Source organism: Podarcis melisellensis, assembly GCF_964234715.1.
Source record: "Podarcis melisellensis genome assembly, chromosome: 11".
NCBI lineage: Eukaryota > Metazoa > Chordata > Lepidosauria > Squamata > Lacertidae > Podarcis > Podarcis melisellensis.
The window spans coordinates 50,392,408-50,414,753 of record NC_138543.1 but is presented as its reverse complement, the minus strand read 5'-3'; the positions used below and the strand labels follow the sequence as shown (position 1 = coordinate 50,414,753).

At 42.2% G+C, this 22,346-nt stretch overlaps 1 protein-coding gene across 18 annotated transcripts in view; it reads right to left on the bottom strand.

Annotated features, from left to right (window-relative positions):
- Positions 1-253: 253 nt before the first annotated feature.
- Positions 254-22,346, bottom strand: part of TCF4 (transcription factor 4) — a 335,303-nt gene continuing 313,210 nt past the window's right edge. For 12 of the 18 annotated variants that reach the window (XM_081929733.1, XM_081929732.1, XM_081929720.1 and 9 more), the window contains 5 exons: positions 15,934-16,069; positions 12,485-12,647; positions 8,722-8,951; positions 7,509-7,656; positions 1,299-6,110 (listed from right to left, as the gene is read on the bottom strand). In XM_081929733.1, the coding sequence (XP_081785859.1) occupies positions 7,520-7,656; positions 8,722-8,951; positions 12,485-12,647; positions 15,934-16,069 (666 nt within the window). In that variant the 3' untranslated portion in view covers positions 1,299-6,110; positions 7,509-7,519. Of the gene's footprint in view, positions 1,247-1,298; positions 6,111-7,503; positions 7,657-8,721; positions 8,952-12,484; positions 12,648-15,933; positions 16,070-22,346 lie in introns of those variants that run through there. The other 6 variants (XM_081929731.1, XM_081929730.1, XM_081929726.1 and 3 more) reach the window with 3 other exon arrangements.

Genomic DNA, 22,346 nt, shown 5'->3' with positions numbered 1-22,346 from the left:
TCAGGTTTGCAGCAACTGGCATTCAGAAGCATGACAATCTCAGACAGTGGAGGTGGAACATAGGCATCCGTGTTGGCAGCAACTTAGTATTATTTGCATAGGACCAGATTTCCACTTTCCCCAAGAAGGATCCATTTGACAAACACATCTCTTAATAGTGTACCGTATGTAACACGGGCTTCTGAATTTTGTTTTAACGGTCCTTTTTTGTGATACTAAGAGACTGAGAAAACCTTCTGGACTGATAAAATGCAACAGGGCCAACCAGAATTTATTACTTTCTTTCCCACCCATTAACAAGATGTTAAATACAACGTTAGCATTTATAATTTACAACTTCAACACACGTTTCATTGGGGGGGGGGAGGTAAAAATAAAGGTGACCATCCCTTTTGGCTTTTTAGTACAGCTCAGACTGCAGTCGGAGGGAAGAAATGCTTCTGCCTGGAGACATGGAAATAATCTCATCAATATATGAAAGCTATACGAAGATCTGGATCAACAGAAGCACTATGCCCATTGATTTTTCTTCTAGTCCTTAGCTTCGAATTGGACAGATGGTACCTTCCCCCCTCCCGAGGGCTAGTTCATCACATAGTTCAGTTTATTTTATTTTTTTGCATACATGTCAGCACCTTCTTGACATTCTCCCCATTGTCCAAAGGTGCATTATATCCTCTCATTATGTACATAACAGTTTTTTCCCCCAAGTGAAATACAGGTGCTATATTTACAGAGTAGCTATATACCGATGATCATGAAAGCGATTTTACATTTTATATAGCACCTTCCATTCCAAAAGATATGAAAGAACTTTACAAAGGAGTTAAAACTTACAAACAACTTTCTCCACCAATTGGGATTCAAGCCAACCGTGAGCCAGTCCTCTCCCCAACCCCACCCCTTTTTAAAACAACTATATTACAATGCATAGCCGTATTACAGAAAGGTTTAGGCCAAGACGTGAAGTACATGTGCTTCTGCTAGAGTTATGTCCAGAAAGCAGATTCTTTTATCAGCTACCCAAGTCAGCACATGAAGAGCATGGAGGCCTCTAGAAGAACTCTTTTGTGTTCTGAGAAGAAACTCAGATGGCCAGAGCTTCAGTTTTTTACACATCATCTGGAATGTGGCAGTTCCGAACACACCAAGGGCACCTTTAAACCCTATTTGCATTTTGAGGGTTGTGTCTGGGACGAAAACGCCACCTAACCAGGTCAGCCAAAAGCAGCGCTTCCTGTGACACCTACAGAAATGGGACAATGCAAAATGAAATGAAACGAAAGTGTCAGAAGCAGTTTATAAAAATGGCACATTTATTGCTACAGAACGGTCATGTACATGACGGCATCGGATAACTACAGATGGGAAACAGGTAATGGCCTACGGCAAGCTGTGTTTGTTTGCTTTTTTTCTCTCTCTTCTTGAAGGAACTCCAGCACACAACCTGTTTGGACACTTCTACAAATCAGAAAGTACACCAAAAACATGGAGGGGAAATTGAGGCACTCAGCCACACGTTGAAAACAAAGTGTAACTGTATTAACTTTTTTTTTCTTCCTTTTTTTGTCCCTTTTGTAATTTTCACCTCCCCCCCTTTTCCTTTTTGAACTGTTGCAGCTACTACAGGTTCGGTCGCAAAAAAAAAAATCCTGCCCCCCCCCGCGACCTACAACTAAAAAAGAAAAAGAAAAAGAAGCTACCATACAATTTCATCTTAGTAACACATGGTCAAAATAACATCTTTTAAATAGTAAAATAAAGTAACAAACTTTTACTCAGAATGATTCAGAAAATCTATAAAGAAGAAATATTCAGAATCTGATGATTCCCCCTCCCCCGCCCCTTGCAATATTCATGGTATAAAAGGATTGCTCCTGTGAAAAATAAGCCAAATATATTTTTTATTTTTTAAATTTAGGGTTTTTCTTTTATCCTACTAGGGTGTACTACAGTTCTATTTTATAGCAAAAAGGTCACTAGACAAACGAAGCTTTGTAACAAAAAGCCAGGCACTGATACATGGTAAATCTCTGCTTTTTTTTTTCTTCTTCTCTTATCTTCACTTAGTTGCATCACAAGTAACAAGAATGAAAAAGGCCACAGGTCATATATTTTCACCATTACATAAGTCTATAATACTTGAAATGAGTATGCTCAAACCAGCACTGCACAAAGGTGAGTCAATTTCAAGTCCCAAGAGAAAGAATATGTTGTTTTGGGGGAAAAGAAAGAGAAACAAAACAAAGCAAGCTGAAAAGGTCTTGGTGCCCCATTGTGCTGGAATTCATCTTATTCCATCTTTAAGATCCCTCCGCCCTACCCCACTTCAAGTGAGTCAGTGGGCCAAGTTTAATTTATTTGTGCTTTTTCTTCTCCCCTGATGAATTCTCTTCATTCCTGGCAATGTACTGTATTGTTCGCTCTCCCCCTCCCCCCCCCCGGCACAGATTGAAGCGTGCCTATCAGAATAGAAAGATGAAATTTGCAAATTCCACCCCGTTCCACCCACGCACCCCCCCAACCTCCCCCCCCCACCCGCCAAAGGAAATTAACAAACGAAACAAATCGGAAGACTGCATCGGTACAAGTTGCATCACTGGTTGAACGGACAAGTTGTCTGTATACACATTAGTGTTCCTTGCAGCTACACGAAAGACAAATGTGAAAAGGAGAAAGGAAAAAGAAGATCTAGATGAACAGATTTCCCTAACCAGCATATTCATAAATTACTTGAATGTGGAGGTGGATCACCCACTAAAATATCTGATGGGATTTTGAGTACTGTTGGTTACAACACATAGCCCTCCTTGAATGGTTAAAAGCCAGGCCACCACCAGGTTGATTATTAAGTGACAGCTTCCTCTGAGGAAACCTGTTTGAAAAGACAGGAGCAGGGGGAAGGCCTCAGAGGTTTGTGGTGTCTTGTCTCTTACAGCCAGACCCTAAATTAATACATGCACGCAGCAAAAAAATAAGAAAACCCAAATGGGGGGAGGTTGGGTGTGTGAGACAAAGGACAGTGTGGCTGAATAATTTTCAAGTTTAAATTCCATTATGGAACAGGAAACCATCTCAAAAGCCATACGGATAAGATTACCATTTGATACATCACTAACCTTTCTCCTGGTTCTATGTAGATCATCAACAGTTTAGAACCATGCTCTGTGCATAAGTGCACATTGAAAGAAAGGTGATTTTTTCCAAAAAATAAAAAATCCTCCTATCACTTGGGTTGTGATTTTGACAGAATAAAGTGATCTTGACTCTGCATGTTTAAGGTGTGACATAACTGCTAGGTGATATTATTATTATGCTTATTTACTGGTATTCTGTTTGGAAGGCATAATTAAATGGAGAAAAGGGTTTTATATTCATTCTCCCATCCTGCCCCTCAACAGCCTCATTTCAGACTGCAGTTATCTTTTAATTTAGGTGGGCAACACTCAGTGGTCTTGAAGTAAGTAAATGGAAAAACTGTCCATGGAGATGGTTTATAACAAAAATCCCCCCTCAAACTGTTCGTTTTCATATAAAAAAAACTTTTAATGTCAAGCAATTTTAATATCCTTTAAAGGAATCCTTCAGTCTGTCCAGAATACTAGTACATAGAAGAATTAGGATTACCCATTCACCTGCATAAATGCTATTAAAAGTATGGCATTTGTACTGAAACGTTCTGAGCTAAACTAATATGGTCTTTGCTCTGTTAAGATGGTTTCAATCCACCTCCACATTTGAGAAACTTACTGACAAATAAAAGCATTTAAAGTTTTACTGCTACTGAACATATTTACAATTTTCAACACACGCACACGCACACACACAGCTAATCAAAATGTTTATGGATATGTAGAAGGTGGTTCACATGGTAAACTATCATATTTGTTCTTTATGTTTTTCAGAAACATAAAATTCAGATTCTCGTATCTCACTACTCCATGAGATTTTGTTTCAACCACACAGTTTTTTTAAAAAAACACAAAAAACTGATACAATGTATTAAAACACATAATAACAAGAGTCTACATGTAAAAATATAACTTTTACATACACAATTTCAAAATAATGATACGTTTGCCATTTTGTTGCATAAAATTTACAAATGTATTTCCCCCCCATTACTATGTAACTGGCAAAACAGGAGAACAGATGGAACGTCTAGACCGTTTTCAATGGACTTATGGCGTTTACTCAGTGCTGATAGGTGGAAAATCTACTTGAACAGGGAGATTTCATTTAAAAAATACATGCCAAGTTTGTGTGGCTATTAAAAAAAACAAAAACGGAAGCTGGAACAGGAGACAAAAGGATGCTGACGAAGACAATTTGGGAGCACTGTTTGTTAATTGTTCTATACCGTATACCAAAGTCAATCTTCTGAAGATTCGCTATGGATACTAGTCTCTGCTGTGCCCAAAGCTAGTTGTTGGATCAGTTGCTGTGCCATAGGTTTGATCTATGCTACAATTATATATATATATTTATATGTTAAGTAAAAACTTGGTTCATACTGGCCAGAGAAATACTGCTCTACTTCCCCCTCCTCAACAAAGTGCAACTTGTTGCTTTAGAACGGGTAAGGCTTGTTCTAAATGCTGCATTACAAGTGGATATTGGCATTATTTTCATAAATGAAGGAGGAGGCAGCTAATGGTCTACCTTTTCATTAATCCACTTCTTTTCCTTTAAAAAAAAAATGGTGTGTGTTTTTCCCCTTAAAAAAACCCCCACAAAAATCTTTCATACAACTAGCAACAACCCCCTTTGTAATCCCCTCCCCCCCCCCCAAATCTGACCATGTATGCTGAAACGCCTCGCTGCAAAATTGTATTCAGGCTACACACATTAGGTTAACACTTCTACTGGTTCGTTAAAATCACAGCCACCTTTGATTTATGTTATGTTTTCGATGATATAAACATTGGAAGGCACAGTGGTAACATTGTAGCATTCTAACCTTGTACCTCTGAAAATTCCAGAAATAGTGTCTAATGAGAGAGAGAGAAAAAGAGAGAGAGAGAGCGCAACATCTACAATTCGGACAAAAAACGAAAACAAAATCAGCCCACAACTGTTTGGACCAAGCCTCCGCAAATGCTGCCTTGCAGTTCAGCCGCATGTGATGCGACTTGCCAAGTCCTGTATTCTCCCCAAAAGACTGAAGGAACAACTCTCTACTTATTTTACGAATGATAAGTAACATCAGGGCCAGCGTTTCGTCCTGAACTGCCCCCTCCAGCAACAGAGTTGGCGCTACAGGCTACAACAAAAGGGGGGGGACCCAAATGGGGGAGTGGGAGAGAAATAAGACAAAAAAAAAATCAAAAATCAAAAATCATTATTTACAGTAAAATCTTTTTTTAAAAAAGTTAATCAGTACTTTTTTTTTTTACAGGAGCAAAAAAGTTTGAAACAAATGAACAAAAGCTTACCATATTCACTAATTTTAATATATATTTATATATATATATTTATATATGTGTGTGTGTGTGTGTGTGTCATAGGTCTATAAGATCCATCTGTTCCTCCTACCCCAAGGAATGGCTAATGTCATCACTTCAGTTTTCATTAGGTCGTTTGCTGGTTTTGTAAATATGTGGGTAGCAAAAGCTTCCCTTTTTAATATCCAGTAAGTATAAACACTAGCTGACTAGTACACCAATGAAAACGTTCATTTTTTTTCTTCAGAAGTACACTTTTCATTATTGCAAGTTTACAATTTTTAAATTAAATATTTTTTTTTCAGACTTACAAATTAATTATATTTTTTTTTCCAAAAGAAGTTTAGGCACAAATGCATTGTCCCACAGTGTGGAGAAGATTGCCAATTCAGTCTCTTGGCTGTGCATTTACAGCTCCTAACATACTGCTTGAAACATTCTGAATGATATGTTGAAAAAAGACGTCCCTCAAGTTGCACTTTTCTTTTTGTGTTTGTTTCGAAATCGGGAATGCTGAAATCTCTTGCGTCTGTGATTCGTAACTACTCAGACTTGTCTTATTATATTACAAAAAAGGGGGTTAAGTGTTTATGTGGGTTTAAGATAATACAGCTGTTAAGGAAGTGGTCTCTGGTTTACGTAAAGAAAATGTGGCAACTTGGACCTGCAAAAGAAGTGAAAAATATTTAGGTCAATTCTTGCTCTTATTCTTAATTTTCCATACAATATACATTTTTAAAAGTGCATCTTAACATGCTTTACAAGCCATTTCTCAATAAACCTTACCGTACTATGGGGATGTAGATTTTTTTATGCCCATTTTAGAGATATGGAAAAATGGCGCACTCGAATGATGGTGGCCTCGCTCTCTAAGATCCAAGAAAAATCTGCCCCCATCCCAGTAACTCTGAGGCAAGGAAAGGAGGCCAGCTGCGGAGGCAAAGTAGCACAGCTCAAAGACCACCTCCTTTCCTGGCTCTGCTTTCACCCTTTAGCTTGGCACCTGCCTGTACATCCAGCATAAGGCTGGGGTTGACTGGTTGATGGCCTTGGGTAGAATTTTCTTTACCCTGCTGGCTTAAGCTGGTCATGTGACTGCTTTTCTACCTAACCCACATGCCAAAGATGCACAGGACAAGTTGACAGGTGCAGTGCTGGTTTAAGGGTCGTTAAACAAAAATTGACCACCTGGTGCCATCTTTTAAGAAGAAGGAAGACTTCCTCAGACCTGCCCTCTTCAAGGAGGCAAGGCTAGAGGGGATAGGGGGCAAAAACAGAGCCTCCAGTTTGGGTTTGCCTGGCTCACCCACATAAAGCTGCAGAAGGTGTGTGGTGGGGTTTGCTGCCACCAGGCCACAGTAATGTGAGGCCCATGGCAGGCCATGAGTAGATTAAAGACTAACCAACAGTCCTGAGCTGGGTGAGCTTACCTAGAAATGGCAACGCATAAGGAGGAAAGCCCCTTTAACTCTGTCAGGTAAGATACCAGCACCAAAGGAAGTTATTCATGCTACTCTATTTGCCCATAGCATATTGCTAGAAGCTGCCACCTGTCAAAATCTCCAAATACGCATCTTGCGTTTTTATTCTAGGGGAACAGTGCAATGGCGCAGCTCAGGTGGCATTAAATACCTACCGAGTTGCAGAGAGATTAATGTGTGTGAAGAACCAAAAAAGTGGTTCAAGTAATAAAACCAAGTGTGCTGTATGGAAACATTTTAATCAATAAAATCAAAGTGGGAAAAATATATATATTACGGGGCCAATAGCAGGAACCAAGTGAATGTTTGGGAACATGGATGCCTATGCTTGGATGTGTTTCTGACTTCCAATGGAAGCCGTCCAAAGCTATCGCCTGCCTGATCTCAACCAGGAGGTCATTCTACAGGGCAGGAGCTACTACCGATAAGGCCCTTCTTTGCACTACAGGCAGATGTACGTTGTTGGATGGCCAGCAGGGGCTCCCCAGCAGATTGCAGTCACCTGTCTGCCTGTCTGGAAGAAGGTAAGCCTTTCAGCTACTACTGAGCTAGTTGAGGGTAGGCTGCAATAAACAAACTTGCCTTTTTTGTTTTTTACATCTGTCCCATATGATTAGATGTGTCTCCCATCCCAGGGTGGGGTCCTGCCAAAGAAAGGGGAGGGGGGTCCGAAGATACTTTCTCTTCTTCCCTTCTTTTCAGACATGCTGCTTTAGGATTCAGATTCCTTTCTGCAGAACCAAAGCAAACGGGCATTAAGCATGTTAGCATTTGAACATGGTACCAGCTTACTTCACAATCCCACAGCAACACCTTCCCCTCCTTTTCATTCTCGGTGTCTCATGAATCTCCATTAGAATAACAAAGGGCACACATTTCTATAGCTCTGAATTTTGCATCTGTGGCTATTTTATATTTAAAGCCTGCCTTTCCCTGCTCTGTCCGAAATCCGTGATAATCTGAGCATGTAAGCATCTAGGACACAGAATTACCTGCACATTCAGTACCAGATCCCTGAGGACACAGGTGTGGCACCTCCAGCCCCACAGTTCAAGTGCACCCCAAGAAAGGGCCCAAATTTAGCCCACAAAGCCATTCCTCACAAACCACACCTGTCTGCCCCACATCTGACATCAAGTGTGATGTCAGGTATGGGGAAAGTAAGTGCGTGTCTACAAAGGAAAAACCAGGAGCTTAAAGTGAGGTCTGGATTTTTCTTATGATGGAGCAAGGAGCACTCCAATCGCCCACCAGCTGATAATAATGCGCCTTGTTCCAAAAGCTCTCAGTACATTTCCAAGCACAATTCAAAGTGTTGGTGCTGACCTTTAAAGCCCTAAATGGCCTCGGCCCATGATACCTGAAGAAGCATCTCCACCCCCATTGTTCTGCCCGGACACTGAAGTCCAGCTCCAAGGGCCTTCTGGTGGTTCCCTCACTGCAAGAAGTGAGGTTACAGGGAACCAGGCAGAGGGCTTTCTTGGTGGTGGCGCCCGCCCTGTGGAATGCACTCCCCATTAGTTGTCAAGGAAATAAACAAGTATCTGACTTTTAGAAGTTTTTGATGTTTTACTGTGTTTAAAATATTCTGTTGGGAGCCACCCAGAGTGGATGGAGCAACCCAGTCAGATGGGCAGCATTTAAATAAGAAAATTATTATTATTATTATTATAGCATGAAGCGGATTGCATTGAAACTGCTGCTAAAACAGAGGGATAAAGCTGTTTTTTAGCAGTGGTTTCAGTTAAAACTTCGACAATTAAAACAGGGACATGTTGGCCAGGCATCTAACTGACCTCTGACTTGCTGCTCTAAGCTGAGGATCACAGCTACAGCTTGATGCAAGATCAGAAGTTTGGTCTGGGGCTTGTCGCTCTTCAGGTGAAGCTGCACCATCCGGCCCAGCTCCTTGAAAGCCTCATTGATGTCTCGGACGCGGAGGCGCTCACGGGCGTTGTTGGCCATTCTCCTCTCTTTCTCACGCTCCGCCTTTTGCTCCGGTGTAAGATCTTCATCATCGTTATTGCTGGGAGGCAAACAGAAGACAGTATTTTCTAATGGTGTAGAAAATGCAGGTGTTCTACAAGAGTTCACACTATGCTCAAGTCACAGAATGACCTTTGCTAGAAGGGGATGCAGGAATGCAGCAGTTTTGGGGCACACTGTTTAGCCTGTAAAATTGTAACTTCACCTGCGATGGTAATGCAGAAGGCTAAAAGCAACACGAAAGGTTAATGCTTTAATGGTACACTGATTTGGTTTTTAGACTCTGCACAGCATAGAGATTTCAGAAACATTAAGAGAATTAAAAATACTTTTAAATAAAGCTAAATAAATATATCACACTTATTTAAACTCCAGAGTCCACACATACAAATACCTCTTTTTAAGATCTGGGAATCAAGTTTCTTGGATTGCATGCAATTCACTGAGAGTTTCTCTTGCACAGGCCAAAAGCCCCACTGCAATGAAATTAATTTCTGTGGGTTGCACCCAAAGCAGCGCTGAGTGAATGTTCCATCAGTGCAAGGATTTGTGCTTGTGCAAAATCCCCCAAAGGGATTCCCCCACACAGCAGGGGATGGAAGTCCATTGTGGAAGCAGAAATCCTTTCACTGACAAAACACAGTAGCTGAATATTGGCCAAAGTGGCTTGTCCAGGACAAATTCCCATGTTCAGTGAGGGCAAAAAGATAAGAAACATACATCTGCATTTTTTTAAAAAAACCTGCATTGTGGCATCAGCTACATTCAAGAAAACAATATGTAGATTATGCTGTGTTAAACCAAACCTTTGTCCTTTGTTATAGTTTATGCTTTTGGCTGGGCTTTCTGTGCTCAACACATTTTGGTCCTTTAAGGCTTATTTTCTGTGTAGGTTTATTATGGGTTATTGCTGAAAAGTTGATCTAGTCTGCAGCTGACCTGTGTTGCCTATAATGAAAAAAGTCAGGAACCTGTCTTGACATCCCTCAAAGAAATGCTTTGTGATTTAAATAAGGTGCCACTCTGAGGAAGACAGATGCCGAGTTAACTCTGTACTTGGCTAGGACAGCTGTATTATGGAGTTTCATTCTATAATCTATACTGAGGAATATAAATTGCAGCAGCAGCAGCAGTTGTCAAAATGGTGGTGGTGATAACTGAATGGTTCTCCGCTTCTTCCTCTGCCACATTTGTCATTCTGGTGGCAATCAGAAATGACACTCACAGGGGAGACTGTTTCATGTATGGGGGTGAATTTTCTGCTCTGCACAATCTATGCAGCATGAGCACACTGCAATTATGTTGCTTTATTAAGAGAGTGCAGCTGTAGATTTTTCCATTAGGATTATTAAAATAGTTTTAAGGGTGGTCTATGAGGGTGAAAAAATTAGATGATTTTCAAAAGCCTCAGAAGGGGGGCATTTTCTTCCACGATGCTGTTTATGATCCTCACCCCTGGAGCAACTGACCTGTGTGGAGACTTGTTCAGCTACATAAGCACTGAACCACACGCACCTCATGGTGGGCATGGGTAGAGTGTGTGAGGGGCCTTGGCAGGTTGGCTATGGAGCAAGGGCCTTAGGTTGCCTATTGACCTGGACTCAGCAGTCATCATCTAAGACCATTCTTTGTGTCTCCTCCATGAGAAGTCTGGAGTTTGGCAACATGAGAACGGGCCTTTTCTGCAGCGTCTGTGGAATTCCCTCCCCAGGGAGGTTCATCTGGCGGCTTCATTATACATCTTTAGGTGACAGGGAAAAAAACATTCCTTTTCAACCAGGCCTTGAGCTGGTTGGTATTCTATGGCCTTTTAAATTTGTTTGTCTGAGAGGGGTTTTAACTACAGTGGTACCTCGGGTTACATATGTTTCAGGTTACAGACTCCGTTAACCCAGAAATATTACCTCGGGTTAAGAACTTTGCTTCAGGATGAGAACAGAAATCATGTTCTGGCGGCACAGCGGCAGCGGGAGGTCCCATTAGCTAAAGTGGTGCCTCAGGTTAAGAACAGTTTCAGGTTAAGAACGGACCTCCGGAATGATTTAAGTACTTAACCCGAGGTACCACTGTATTTATTTTGTGCTTATTATCCTGTGTTTTTATCTTGTGAACTGCCCTGAGATCTTCACCCTTGGATGAAGGGAGTGTATAAATTTAATAAATCAAAAAAGTTGCTTCTGTAGGAGATTAGCTAGTTCTCCTGGTTATATATGTTCTCCACAACCCTAAGCAGAATAGTCTTAAATCCTTCTCGTGTCTCTGGTTGTATGTGAGCTACGTCATTCCTTGCACATAAGCACACCATGCCAAAGCCAGTTGAATTTTCCTTATGGGTTGTCATCTTGATCTGATGATGACTCAGGTGTTCACGTTGCTGAAGGCAGTGCCCAGGCTGAAGGGAGCCTGTCAAGGCTATTTCACTAGCAAGCAAGTTACATCACACCTATATCATTGGCTCTGACTGGCCAGGAAATTCTTCCAGTCACTGGCCCACTGAAGGAATGGAAGGGGCAGAGAAGTCATGGGAAATGCTGAAACAGCATAGAGTCTGCTGGCTAAATGTGGGTATGCATCTAATCCATACACTCTTCGCTTCCAGCCTTTATTTTTATGAAATACAGTATCATACTTCCTGTCCAGTGCCAATGACTGATGACTTCTCTACCTTGATCTCATTCTTTCTCGTCTGCCAGAAGTCTGGATTTCCTATCAGTTGTAACTCTCCTTTACACTGAGCCTAAGTTTTTGTTTCATTTTTAAAACCATAAATTTCTACATTCTATTTATTTTTGACTCCGAACTCCATATTATCCCACATTTGCAAGGGCAGAAGACAAGGGCCGACCAGCTTGCCCATCTGCCTCTAGATTATGTCAGTGAAAAAGTCTTGATGATAAAACCGGAGGACAGGTTTTCACTAATGCTCTGCAACAATTTCTTGTGCGGAACATGAAGAACAGATTGAGGGCCGGTGGCAATCCACGCAAAATCATGCAAGTTAAGGGCCACTGATGCTTTGTGAGCGAGAAATGCTGGTCTGTGTGAGGACCAGGCCATTCTCGGGATCAAGATGTGATGAAACCATTCAGCGCCATGCAAAAAGCTCAACAAAGGGTCTCAGATGGTACAAACAGGCTTAGCTTTGTTTATCCCAATGAAGCTACTACACTGATATATATATCCGTTCATAGTTACGCACATAAAAAGGCAGAAGGAAAACAAGTATTCCGCTGGGTATAAAATGTTATACAAATGGCATCTGTTTTAAGACATATTCGTTTTCAAGCAAGTTATCTCTGAATTTGATTACTTACAATAGCACACACACATACCCCTCTCTCTCTAAATGTAAATTTTGTTTCTTTTGTCCAATTCCATGGCCTAGACGAAACTTCCGGCCCTTCCAGTGTACACGCATCCGAACAGATACTCCAAGTACTACCAAAAAGGGCCATCGGCTTCCTGTTACCTTTTGTCTGACAGGAAGAAACTCCAGAGTTTCTCCTTGTCCCGTTCACTTCATCAAAATCCAATAAAGGAATTAAATGAAGCGACACTATTATATACTGTTACCTAGATCTTGACCTAGTAATTGATTTGATATCCTTCTTGTCGTCGTCTAACTTCTTGTCCTCAGAAGATTTTGCGTCCTGAAGGTTTTCGTCTCCCTCGTCATCAGATTTGATTTCGGAGCTCCCTGAAGATACGCTTTGTCCTTGAAGGCCAGTTGGCATGCCTAGGTGGGACGAACAAGCAGACACACATTTCCTGGTAATATAACTTAAGCAAAGGTATTAAGGAATTTGTATGCATGTTCCTCAGAAGTGCAGCTATTGCACTTCTTTCCTTAACTGCAGAATTTCTTTTCACAAAAGGGGATTTTAAGGAAATTGTGGCTAAAACTGGTTCCCCACCTCTGATTTCGTGGCTCTGGTCTATTCTGATCTGCTTTGGAAGAGTTAACAATTTCAATGCCTACGGATCAGCAGATTTAACTGCTTTAGAAACCATAATTGTGATCAAGCACACACATATCTACAATCAAGGGCAAGCACAGATACTAGGCGACGAGACAAGAAGAAGATCTTTCAACAGCATTTTCTGAAGGAGAATAAATTTAGGACTATCTAATTTCTCTGAAGGGGTATTCTTAATTTATTTGGCTGCAAGCAGTCCTTCTCTACTGCACAGAATTAAGTTTGTAGGGGGAGGCTGGGGGTTGAAGAAAGGCCAGCTATTGACAAGACGAGATAACACAGGAGAATAGATTAACAGGGAAAAGTTTTGTTGATAAGAAAGACTATTCCTTAATACGCAAGGTACTCACTAAGCAAGTCACCAAGTCCAATCCCCTGCAATGCAGGAAACTTTTGCCCAATGTGGAGATCAAACCCACAACCCTGAGATTAAGAGTTTCATTGAATATCTTCTGGATTGATGGTATCCCACTCCAAGAAAGAAACAGAGACTCTGTTTTTTGTCCCAATCTCCTATTCATGTACCATAAATTCTGCCAATGCCATCTTATTTGGGTCTATATAAGTCATGATGCTGCCCTTCATCATTTCATTGGCTATGGACCCCAAATGGGTGTCTAACAAATCTTTTAAATTTTTTGTGGAGCCCCTTAAAACTGACTGCTCCTCATATTTTATAATCCTGACTTGCTGATTCATCTCTGTACTGGTCCCGATTTCCCCCTCAAATTTAGGTGCCACCTAGCTTGAGTAATGCCCCCCATGTGCTGATTTTTCTGTTAGTCTTCCAAATTCAGTTCCCCATTCATGTTCCCATCCTGTTTTCTTTAACGTGTATATTCAGATATACTAGAATATTTCTTTGCAATCCCCACTGGGATAATTTTCCAGTCCCCCGGTTGATGATCTGGCTTCCCCTTTCTAATTTAAAGAGGTACATTCAACAATGAGCAATGCTTGTACCCCTGAGTATCCGCATTGTGAAATTCTTTTATACCAGCGGCTATGAATAATGCTCAGTTTAAACTTATAAGATAGCGGAGCCTGATGTTCAAGTGGTTTCAATCAATAATTTGCGGGGGGGGGGGGACCTCAGGGTCTCACATTTCCTTGAAAAAAACCACACACACCCTAGGTTTGCCTCTGTAAATAAAGTTTCTCTTTCCCCATCTTCTCCCCTGCCCAAGCGTATGGTGTGGTAGAATGAGGCCTTGTGGTTAGCTGTGGGGTGATGCAACTCTCCATGGCAGTCCCCACCACTGGGAGAATTAGCTCAGCAAAAGGGATAACAAGAGTGGACCAGAAAGGAGACTGTTTCTATTTGGCCTGCTTCGGGTGAATAGGAGCCCAAACATGGGACGTAATCACTTTCAGTTTACCAGCGATGAAGCTGAGCACGACATAAGGGCCTGCCCACCAATCACTGACCCTTACGTCTGCTACAAACCTATACTGAGCTCACTAAGGTCTCATCCAAATACAACATCTGATGATTCCGAGGACAAACATATGCTGTTATAATGTTCAGGTATAATGGATTCTCCTTAAAATATTATATAAATTTATACCGTATTCTGACCCCTGGGCTTCAAATCAGTTATATGAACATTTGCTGTTTTGCATAGACAGGAAGGAGGAGGCTCCACTGGAGACTGGATTCATATTACAGTCCACCAACCCCCGAGACATGACAGTATTATGGAAACATTGTTACTCATGATGTATACACTCATTTTTTATTTTATTAATCCTAAATTCATTGCAGGCTTGCGCTTCAGAAACATGCAAAGCCAACCAAACTGAGGCGGAAGAAATCAATTTGTACGTAACGAGCAGTGATGGTTCATTGTGTTCCCTCTAATAATTGTTGTTGTTGGCAGATGTCTGTCTCAAGAGACAATGGAGTGTGCCCCTGGGGGTGAAGTCAACCTGCTGTGTTAGCAGCACCGAAGTGACATCTTGGGGAGCAAGCCTGGGCAGTGTGTATGGAAGTTCTTGGTTGCCCAGAGGACAAGACCCTACTCTTAGCCTTGCTGATGTGGTCAGAAGGAAAGCAGAGCAGCATTTAGTAGGAATCTGCCTTATACCAAGGTCCTTCTAGCTCACTCTGTCTGCTACAGCTCTCTAGAGTTTCAGACAAAGGCCTTTTCTGGCCCTATCCAGAGATGGACCTGGTACTTTTCTCATGCAAAGCTATGTGCTCAACAACAGAGCTACAATTTTTCTCGTTGATTGTCTGGATATAGCCTTGGCTCCAGTCAACTTCCATAATGCTGCTGCATAGGTATTTATCAATGTCACAGGATCCCACCCCCCACTCCCAAAGCACAGTAAGCACCTGGACCATGAAGACAATTTATTTGAAAGCTTGCAGATGTGGTAATACTTTAGGGTTCTCTGCCTCACAGAACTACCAATTCTCTCCAGTAAACAGGCCTCCTCATTAGAGTGTTCCTGTAACTACATATCCTGTCTGCAAACAAACCCAAACTGTTTGTTCATTATATTTGCCTCATGCAGAAACCCCTAGGCCAGGGATAGCCAACGTGGTGTTGCCTGCCAGATGTTGTGGACTACAATTCCCATGATGCAGGGAATTCTCATCCATAGTATTTGAAGGCTAGCACACTGCCTAACTTTATTCTACGCAAAGCACAGAAAACCAGATTTTAAAATTTGACAGCCAAATACAACTATTAATAGAAAAGAAAAGAAAAGCAACTTCAGCCCTGGTACAATTACACCTAAACAAATGAACAAGCATCTCCTATCCATGCAATAATCTAGTTAGCTGTTGCATCTAGCGAGTATTATGTTGCTATCGTTGGACTTGTATGTTTGAACTAATGACGAAGTCCAACAAATTGTTGCATCAACTTTAAAGGACATTGTTCGTCCAGTGGCAATGACAGTGCAACATTAAGGTCTACAGATACTGTGGAAAGCCACACTGCAGGACTGCACACAGGTCTGCTAACACAATGGCGCAGGATTCAGTTATGGGGCAAAAATGGATCACTCAGAGTCCGGCGCTCCCTTACTCACCTCTGTATGGATCTTGAGGCTGGTTTAAGTCGGGAGATGTAGCAGACTGTACTGGCAGCTGTGGGACTGGGACCTGATTTGGCACGAGTGGATGGCTGCCGCGGAGGCCAACAGCATCCTCACGATGAGCCCCGACCTGTAACAGAAGAGCGGCAGGGAGGCGTTAATAGGAACCTGTTTGGGGAAAAACGAAGGAGAGAAGCAGCAACTCCTAGAGACTGTACGGGGAGAGGCTGGAAAGAGACGTGGGCATTTAAGAATAATGCCAAGGTTCCCCATAGCGTTTCACTAGAGGGCGCCTGGGTACTGCTATAGGTACGTACTCTGTATGTATATGCAAAAACACTTAATGCTCAGTAAGATGCTGTGCAGCACATTTAGTGACAAATACGGCAGAGGAGCTCAGGCAGGTAAAACGTCAAATTGCCTCTCCCAGGGTGCTGCAGCGGAGAGCACTGATTCGTACCCATCTGTCTTCTATCATGTCCGCCAACAGATCTGACAATTATCTTAATGCCCATATGCTTAATTGTGGGCTTCTCAATTCCCTCATTGCTATCAGAAATCCTGCAGGAATTTCAATTTGGCATCAGACTTTCGTTTTAGGGGGATAAGATTCTTGGGCCTGCCATTCCCCCCTCCCTTTCCTCCCCCCTCCCCACTTTCGTAATGCCAGCTAAGCCTCTGACAGTGGGAGCCACTGAAGTTATCTGACATTTCCCCCCACCCCCACCAGTTTGGAGCAAACACATATATCTATCTATATATGTATAGAACACCTGGCTTTCCAAAAACTAGAGGCCCAGGCCCCACTCTAAATTAATCTTCACTGTTATGTCATTAACCACAGAATTTCAGCTCCAAAAGGGGCAGTTTTCTTTGCCAACGCAATGACTCTGGATAATATATCAATAAAGGTTTTATTAACCACACCAGTAATGCCATCATTGTAGGCATGATGGTGTCAGCATAATGGCACTATTGGCATTAATGGATGGAGCCAGAATAAGGGAGACAAAATTTCCGCACGCCGCACTGTTGTGCAGTGCACCTGTGGGTTAAATCTGTTTTGGGTTTAAGTAAAGGAAAAGATACACAAGGACACAAGACAGCCTTGCTATTCTAAGTGTGCAAGGAAACATATGAAATGGTTGCCTAATCAGATTGACTAGAAGTCTTATTTGTGCACCACTTCTGCTGCTGCTCTTACTGTCTACAGCAATGTACCTGAAACTATTAAGGTCCTGTACAAATATAAGAGAACAAGACAAGGATCTCACTAATGGACCTATTAGGGAGGAAAGGGAATGAAGGGGAAAGAGAAAAGCTAGGGTGAAGAGATGCCTGCTAAGGAGTTGCTTAATGTCAGGTGGAGGGACATTCCAGGGGGAAGAAGGAGCAAGGGGAAAGGAACATAGGTGGAAATAACATAAGAGCCTGTTGGATCAGGCCAATTGCCCATTAGTCACACTGTGGCCGACCACTCACATGCAAAGCCCGCAAGTAGGACCTAAGCCAGGCTTCCTCAAACTTGGCCCTCCAGATGTTTTGAGACTACAATTCCCATCATCCCTGACCACTGGTCCTGCTAGCTAGGGATCATGGGACTTGAAGGCCAAAAACATCTGGAGTGCCGAGTCTGAGGAAGCCTGACCTAAGCACAAGAGCGCTCTTCTCCCCTCCAGCAACTAGTATTCAGAAAGCATTACTGCCTCTGACTGTGAAGGCAGAGCAGAGAAAGCAAAACCGGTAACCTTAAGCATATCTAAGGGATTGGGGGAATAGTCCAGGAGTAGCACGTAGAGAAAGAAGACAAAAGGGTTTTTTAAAAAAAATCCCTCCGAGGGTAGCAGGAATGCAACTGCTGCTTGTCCACCTGATACATTTGAAATCTGCAGCTCCTGGGGACATGGTGGCCACTGGACGCACCATTGTGGGAGGGACGTGGGCCAGAGGAACAGGGCCACGGAATCCTTTGAAGGAATGCCCATAGCACCGTATTCCTGTGAAGCTGTTCTTCCTCCATGCAATTACCATTGTGAGACGGGGAGAGCAGGGGTGAGTCCACTGTCCCCTCCCCTTCCACACATCCCCACTCCGGCAGCCCCCCTCCACGTGTTTGGGGCTCCACATCTGCAATGGGGAAACTTTTCTACATGAGTAGGCTCCTGGCCTGATGAGGGTACTAAACCAAGTGAGGAGGTTAATCTCTGTTGCAGATGTCCAGCCCCCAACATGTGGGGCACCGCAGAGATGGCGAAAGGGACATGAGGGAGTGGGTAAGGTCATATGGTTCACCCCTCAAGTGATGATAAGCGTGTGAGGCTGGAGAATGACTGAACAGATCACCTTGCAAGATCAGGAATCTCAAAAGGTGGTAACAGCAGAAAAAGAAGCTATGAAATGTTGAAATTAAGAGAGAAGGAGATAGTCTTAAATTTATTATGATACTTAGAATGGCTTACACCTTGAAATGCAATTGCTTTTATTCCAGACATTCCTTTTCAGTCAGGAATGGTTTCATCTTACTGTACCGGAACCCTGTGGGTCCACACAATATGGCATTTTGAGTCTCTAATGGTATCATTCACTGATCAGAATTTGCAGAGATTAAGAACAAGGAATGTTTCTAATCAGGCCTACGAGACAATATAGCCTAATTGTTACCAGGAAGACTGATTAAAAAGAATTCTGCCAAAGCCAAGAAGAAGAAAAAGGAAAAGCATGGTATACTAGGCATAACTTTGCTAATCCACAATGACTATAAATGACAATTCTCCATAGATCGCATTTTAAAATTATTAATTTCAAGGTAATGGCCCTCTTATCTGGAGGACTTCCACAAACAGGAGTTATATGCAATAATCCCCAACTGGGGAGCAAGAAGGCACTGTAGAGCCTAGAATGGAGTCCAAAGTTGAGATTCTACACTTGTTACAAGATGGCAATGAAGAAGGAGAAGCTGCTGGGCCAAATCCTGCCCTTAGAGAGTGTTGGCTGGCCCCTTAGTTGCCAACCTAGAGGAAATGTCTCTAACACAACAGAACTTGCTTGCACACCTCTTTAGGGAATGGGGGCTGAAGGAATAACAACTCTCTTAATTCCTTAGACTGGCCCTTCAGAAATATTGATTGCTGACTAGGGTTTTAAAGAGGCTTTGAAATAAACGGCAAAGTGAAGGATTTTTAACAAATCTCAAAGATTTAACTTGGGATTGTATGAGAAATAACAACTGTAGCCAACTACTGTTTTTTCCGTGGACAAATGCAGTTCAGGCACTGAAGGCAATAATCTCTTTTCATTCTTGGGTGGAGTTAATGTAAGAGTTATAATGATTTCATCTGGGGCTATCATGTAATGAGAGAGAGAGAGAGAGAGACAGAGAGAGAGAGAGAGAGAAGGCACACATATTACCATGACAATGGAGCAGATCTTTCCTGGCCACAGTAAAGAGATTAATATATTTTGAAAGATCTCCACCAAATTAAAAAATCCCTGCTAACCCATGTCCAAAATTTGGGAATAAACAATTGAGAATGTCCCTTCTGGACAACATAGAACTCTACAGTTCTATGATGCTATGATTTCTAGCTGTCATATGCAAGAACAATTTACACTGGATTTCCACCAAAGAAAAGTTCAGGGTTTTTTCCATATATATTTTTAATACACACAGACAAATGGACTGTAGCTTCTGAGTAAATGAGAAAGGGAGACCTCTTGCACTTTAAGAGCTACCAAATTGATTGTGGCAAGAAGCAGCATGGAGAGCTGGCAAGTTTGTATAAAGAAACAGCTGTATAACATTAGGCTAAAATGAATAAGCACATTTTAAGAGATGAAGTATTGGGACAAATCCATGCTCCACTGATGTCCAAGACCATGGGTGAATACTGAGCACAGGTAAGCATTTGCTCTGGCCAGAATTTGGTATGTCTGACTTCTACTGAATCCTAAGACTATAGAACCCTTAGCCAAATAATGTTCAAAAGGACAATGTTCAAATAATGTTCAAAAGGACAAATGTGTGTGTGTGAGAGAGAGAGAGAGTGAGTGAGAGCACAGGGGCAGTGGCTTCTGAATATTCGGATTGAGCAAGCTGTCTGTTGATTACTGTCTATTGCAGCTGGAATGCAGTGCCACCCCAAACAATGCTTTGAACAGGAGCAAAAAATCAAATTTCTCTCTGTGTGGCACAGGATAGAAAAGAGAGACTGAAAAGCTATTTTTTTTAAAAAAATCAAACATTCCTCATCCTCAGCATATACACACACGCAACCTCAATCATTTGTCCTGTACTTATTATGAACAAATGAGGTAGAAAGGGGAAAGTATTATTTAGTACAACAATGGAGAAAGATAGGAGACTCACTGAGACATTTTCAAGTGGCATTTCCCTCCCCTGAATCACGTGGTGAGAATATGTAGCCAAGAAGCCACAGAATGAGAGAGGAAGACCTTATTCAACTACTGGTTCAAAGCACAAATGTGAATATTCTGTGAAGCACTGATTGCTCCGTTTCTATGCAATTTGAGTGTGGTCCAGAAGGTCGGCCTGGGCATTGTCAAGCTGCTTGTAGCAGACCTTGAGGGCTTCCAGACGTTAAGAGCCCAATTTATTCCTGGTGAAATTCCAGTGATGGCAACAGAATTATGGCAAGGCCAGCTGGTGTAAAAGGATTCATTCAATCCCACTCTGGTTTCGTAACCCTTCTTCGTCTATGTGCAAATATAGCAAGCTGCTTTATGCAACATCAGACCAGTGGTCCATCCAGACTAGAATTAGCTACTCAGACTGGCAGCAGCTTTCCAGGCCTTCCTACCCAATAACCTTTTGCTGATGATGATGCAGGGACTTCCTGCGTGTCAAGTGTCTGCTCTATGAATGAGCACTTCTTTGATTATTATTCTATGGTTCTTCCTCTTTCTTCTACTTCATTCTCAGGTACACATGTCCTTGCAGGGACCAGAAGTATCCTAAGAGATCCTTCTGACTTATTTGCAATGTCCAAACTAGAATCAAAACTATGGAATCAGTTCCCTTCTGAATTAATGCAAGAGTCAACAGTAATGTTGTTCAAGTGCTTGCTAAAAAGTCACTGATTTTCTCGACAGTGCCAGTTGGCTGTGTTTCTTAATTTAAAGTGCACATTCATAGGGCGACACTGAAGTCTTCACAGTAAGGTTCACAGAACCACTGTTTTGTATATTCTTTGTGTTCGCTGGCCTGATCTTTGGAGCAAAACCCTGCATTATAAATAGGTTCAGTTTCAGTAACCTACCAATGAACCAAAGGAGCCATTCTGTTCTTGTTGTTTTCTCATTTTCAGCTTTTTAATGACATTGTACACATATGGAGAGTTCTAGTGATGAAGGAGCAGCACACTTTGATGCTCTCTAATAGTTCCTTATTTCTGGCCTCCATCTAGGTTGCCATGCCCTCAACAGGAAACAGTGCCTCTCCCTTTAAACAAGGAATGGGGAACCTGTTGACCTCCAGATGTTGCTGGCCTACAACTCACATAATCATCCCTGACCATTGGATTGGCCATTCTGACTGAGGATGATGGGAGCTGGAGCACAGCAACGTCTGGAGAACCACTGACTCCCCATCCCTGAAAGCTCTGGGTGCGAGGCAGCAGCCACTGTGCTTCCTACCCAGATACTCCACCAGTTCTATTGCCTAGCCTGCAACTGCTATGGACAGCGGGCTAGAGGACGAGGCGATGAGTGAAAGGGCAGGTGCAGGATTGGAGTGCGAGGTAAAACAACTGGAGCTTTGCCCAGAGGTTTGGTATATTTAATGGAACTACCCTAGGCAAGAATCTCAACCTCAACCTGCCCTCTTTTCTTCCACGATCTCCAAAACATTTCCTTGTTTTATGGTAACCTGAATGCTAGATCCAGAGCAAAATAAACTAAAATTGACAAGGTGTGCATAATTTAATCTGACAGCAGAATTGCTGTGGAATCAAGAGAAACATATGCACGCTTAACTTCTATTGCCATCATTGGGATCTGAGCAGCAAGATTTCAATTTGGGCAGGAAAACTTTCTCTAGATTGTGGTTTCTTGGCACACCCACTGGCTACCTCCCTGAATGTGGATTTTCTACTTGCCTAGAGTATACATGGCTCTGTACACGGCTACATCTGTACAAGCAGGCACAAAAACCTCATTCACATCAAACTGTTAAGTATACATATTTGATAGATGAGATCATCCCCTCCCACCCCCCACCCAGTAAACACGGAAAGAAAAGTTGATGTATTCTCACTGTAATCAGACACCCATCGACACAGAAAACTGTTTTGGTGTCTTTGAATCGTAATCTCCCCGTGAAATATCAATTATACCTGACAGGCTCAGAGTGTTAAATTCCAGTTTCAATTACCCTGCCAGTATCTGTCATA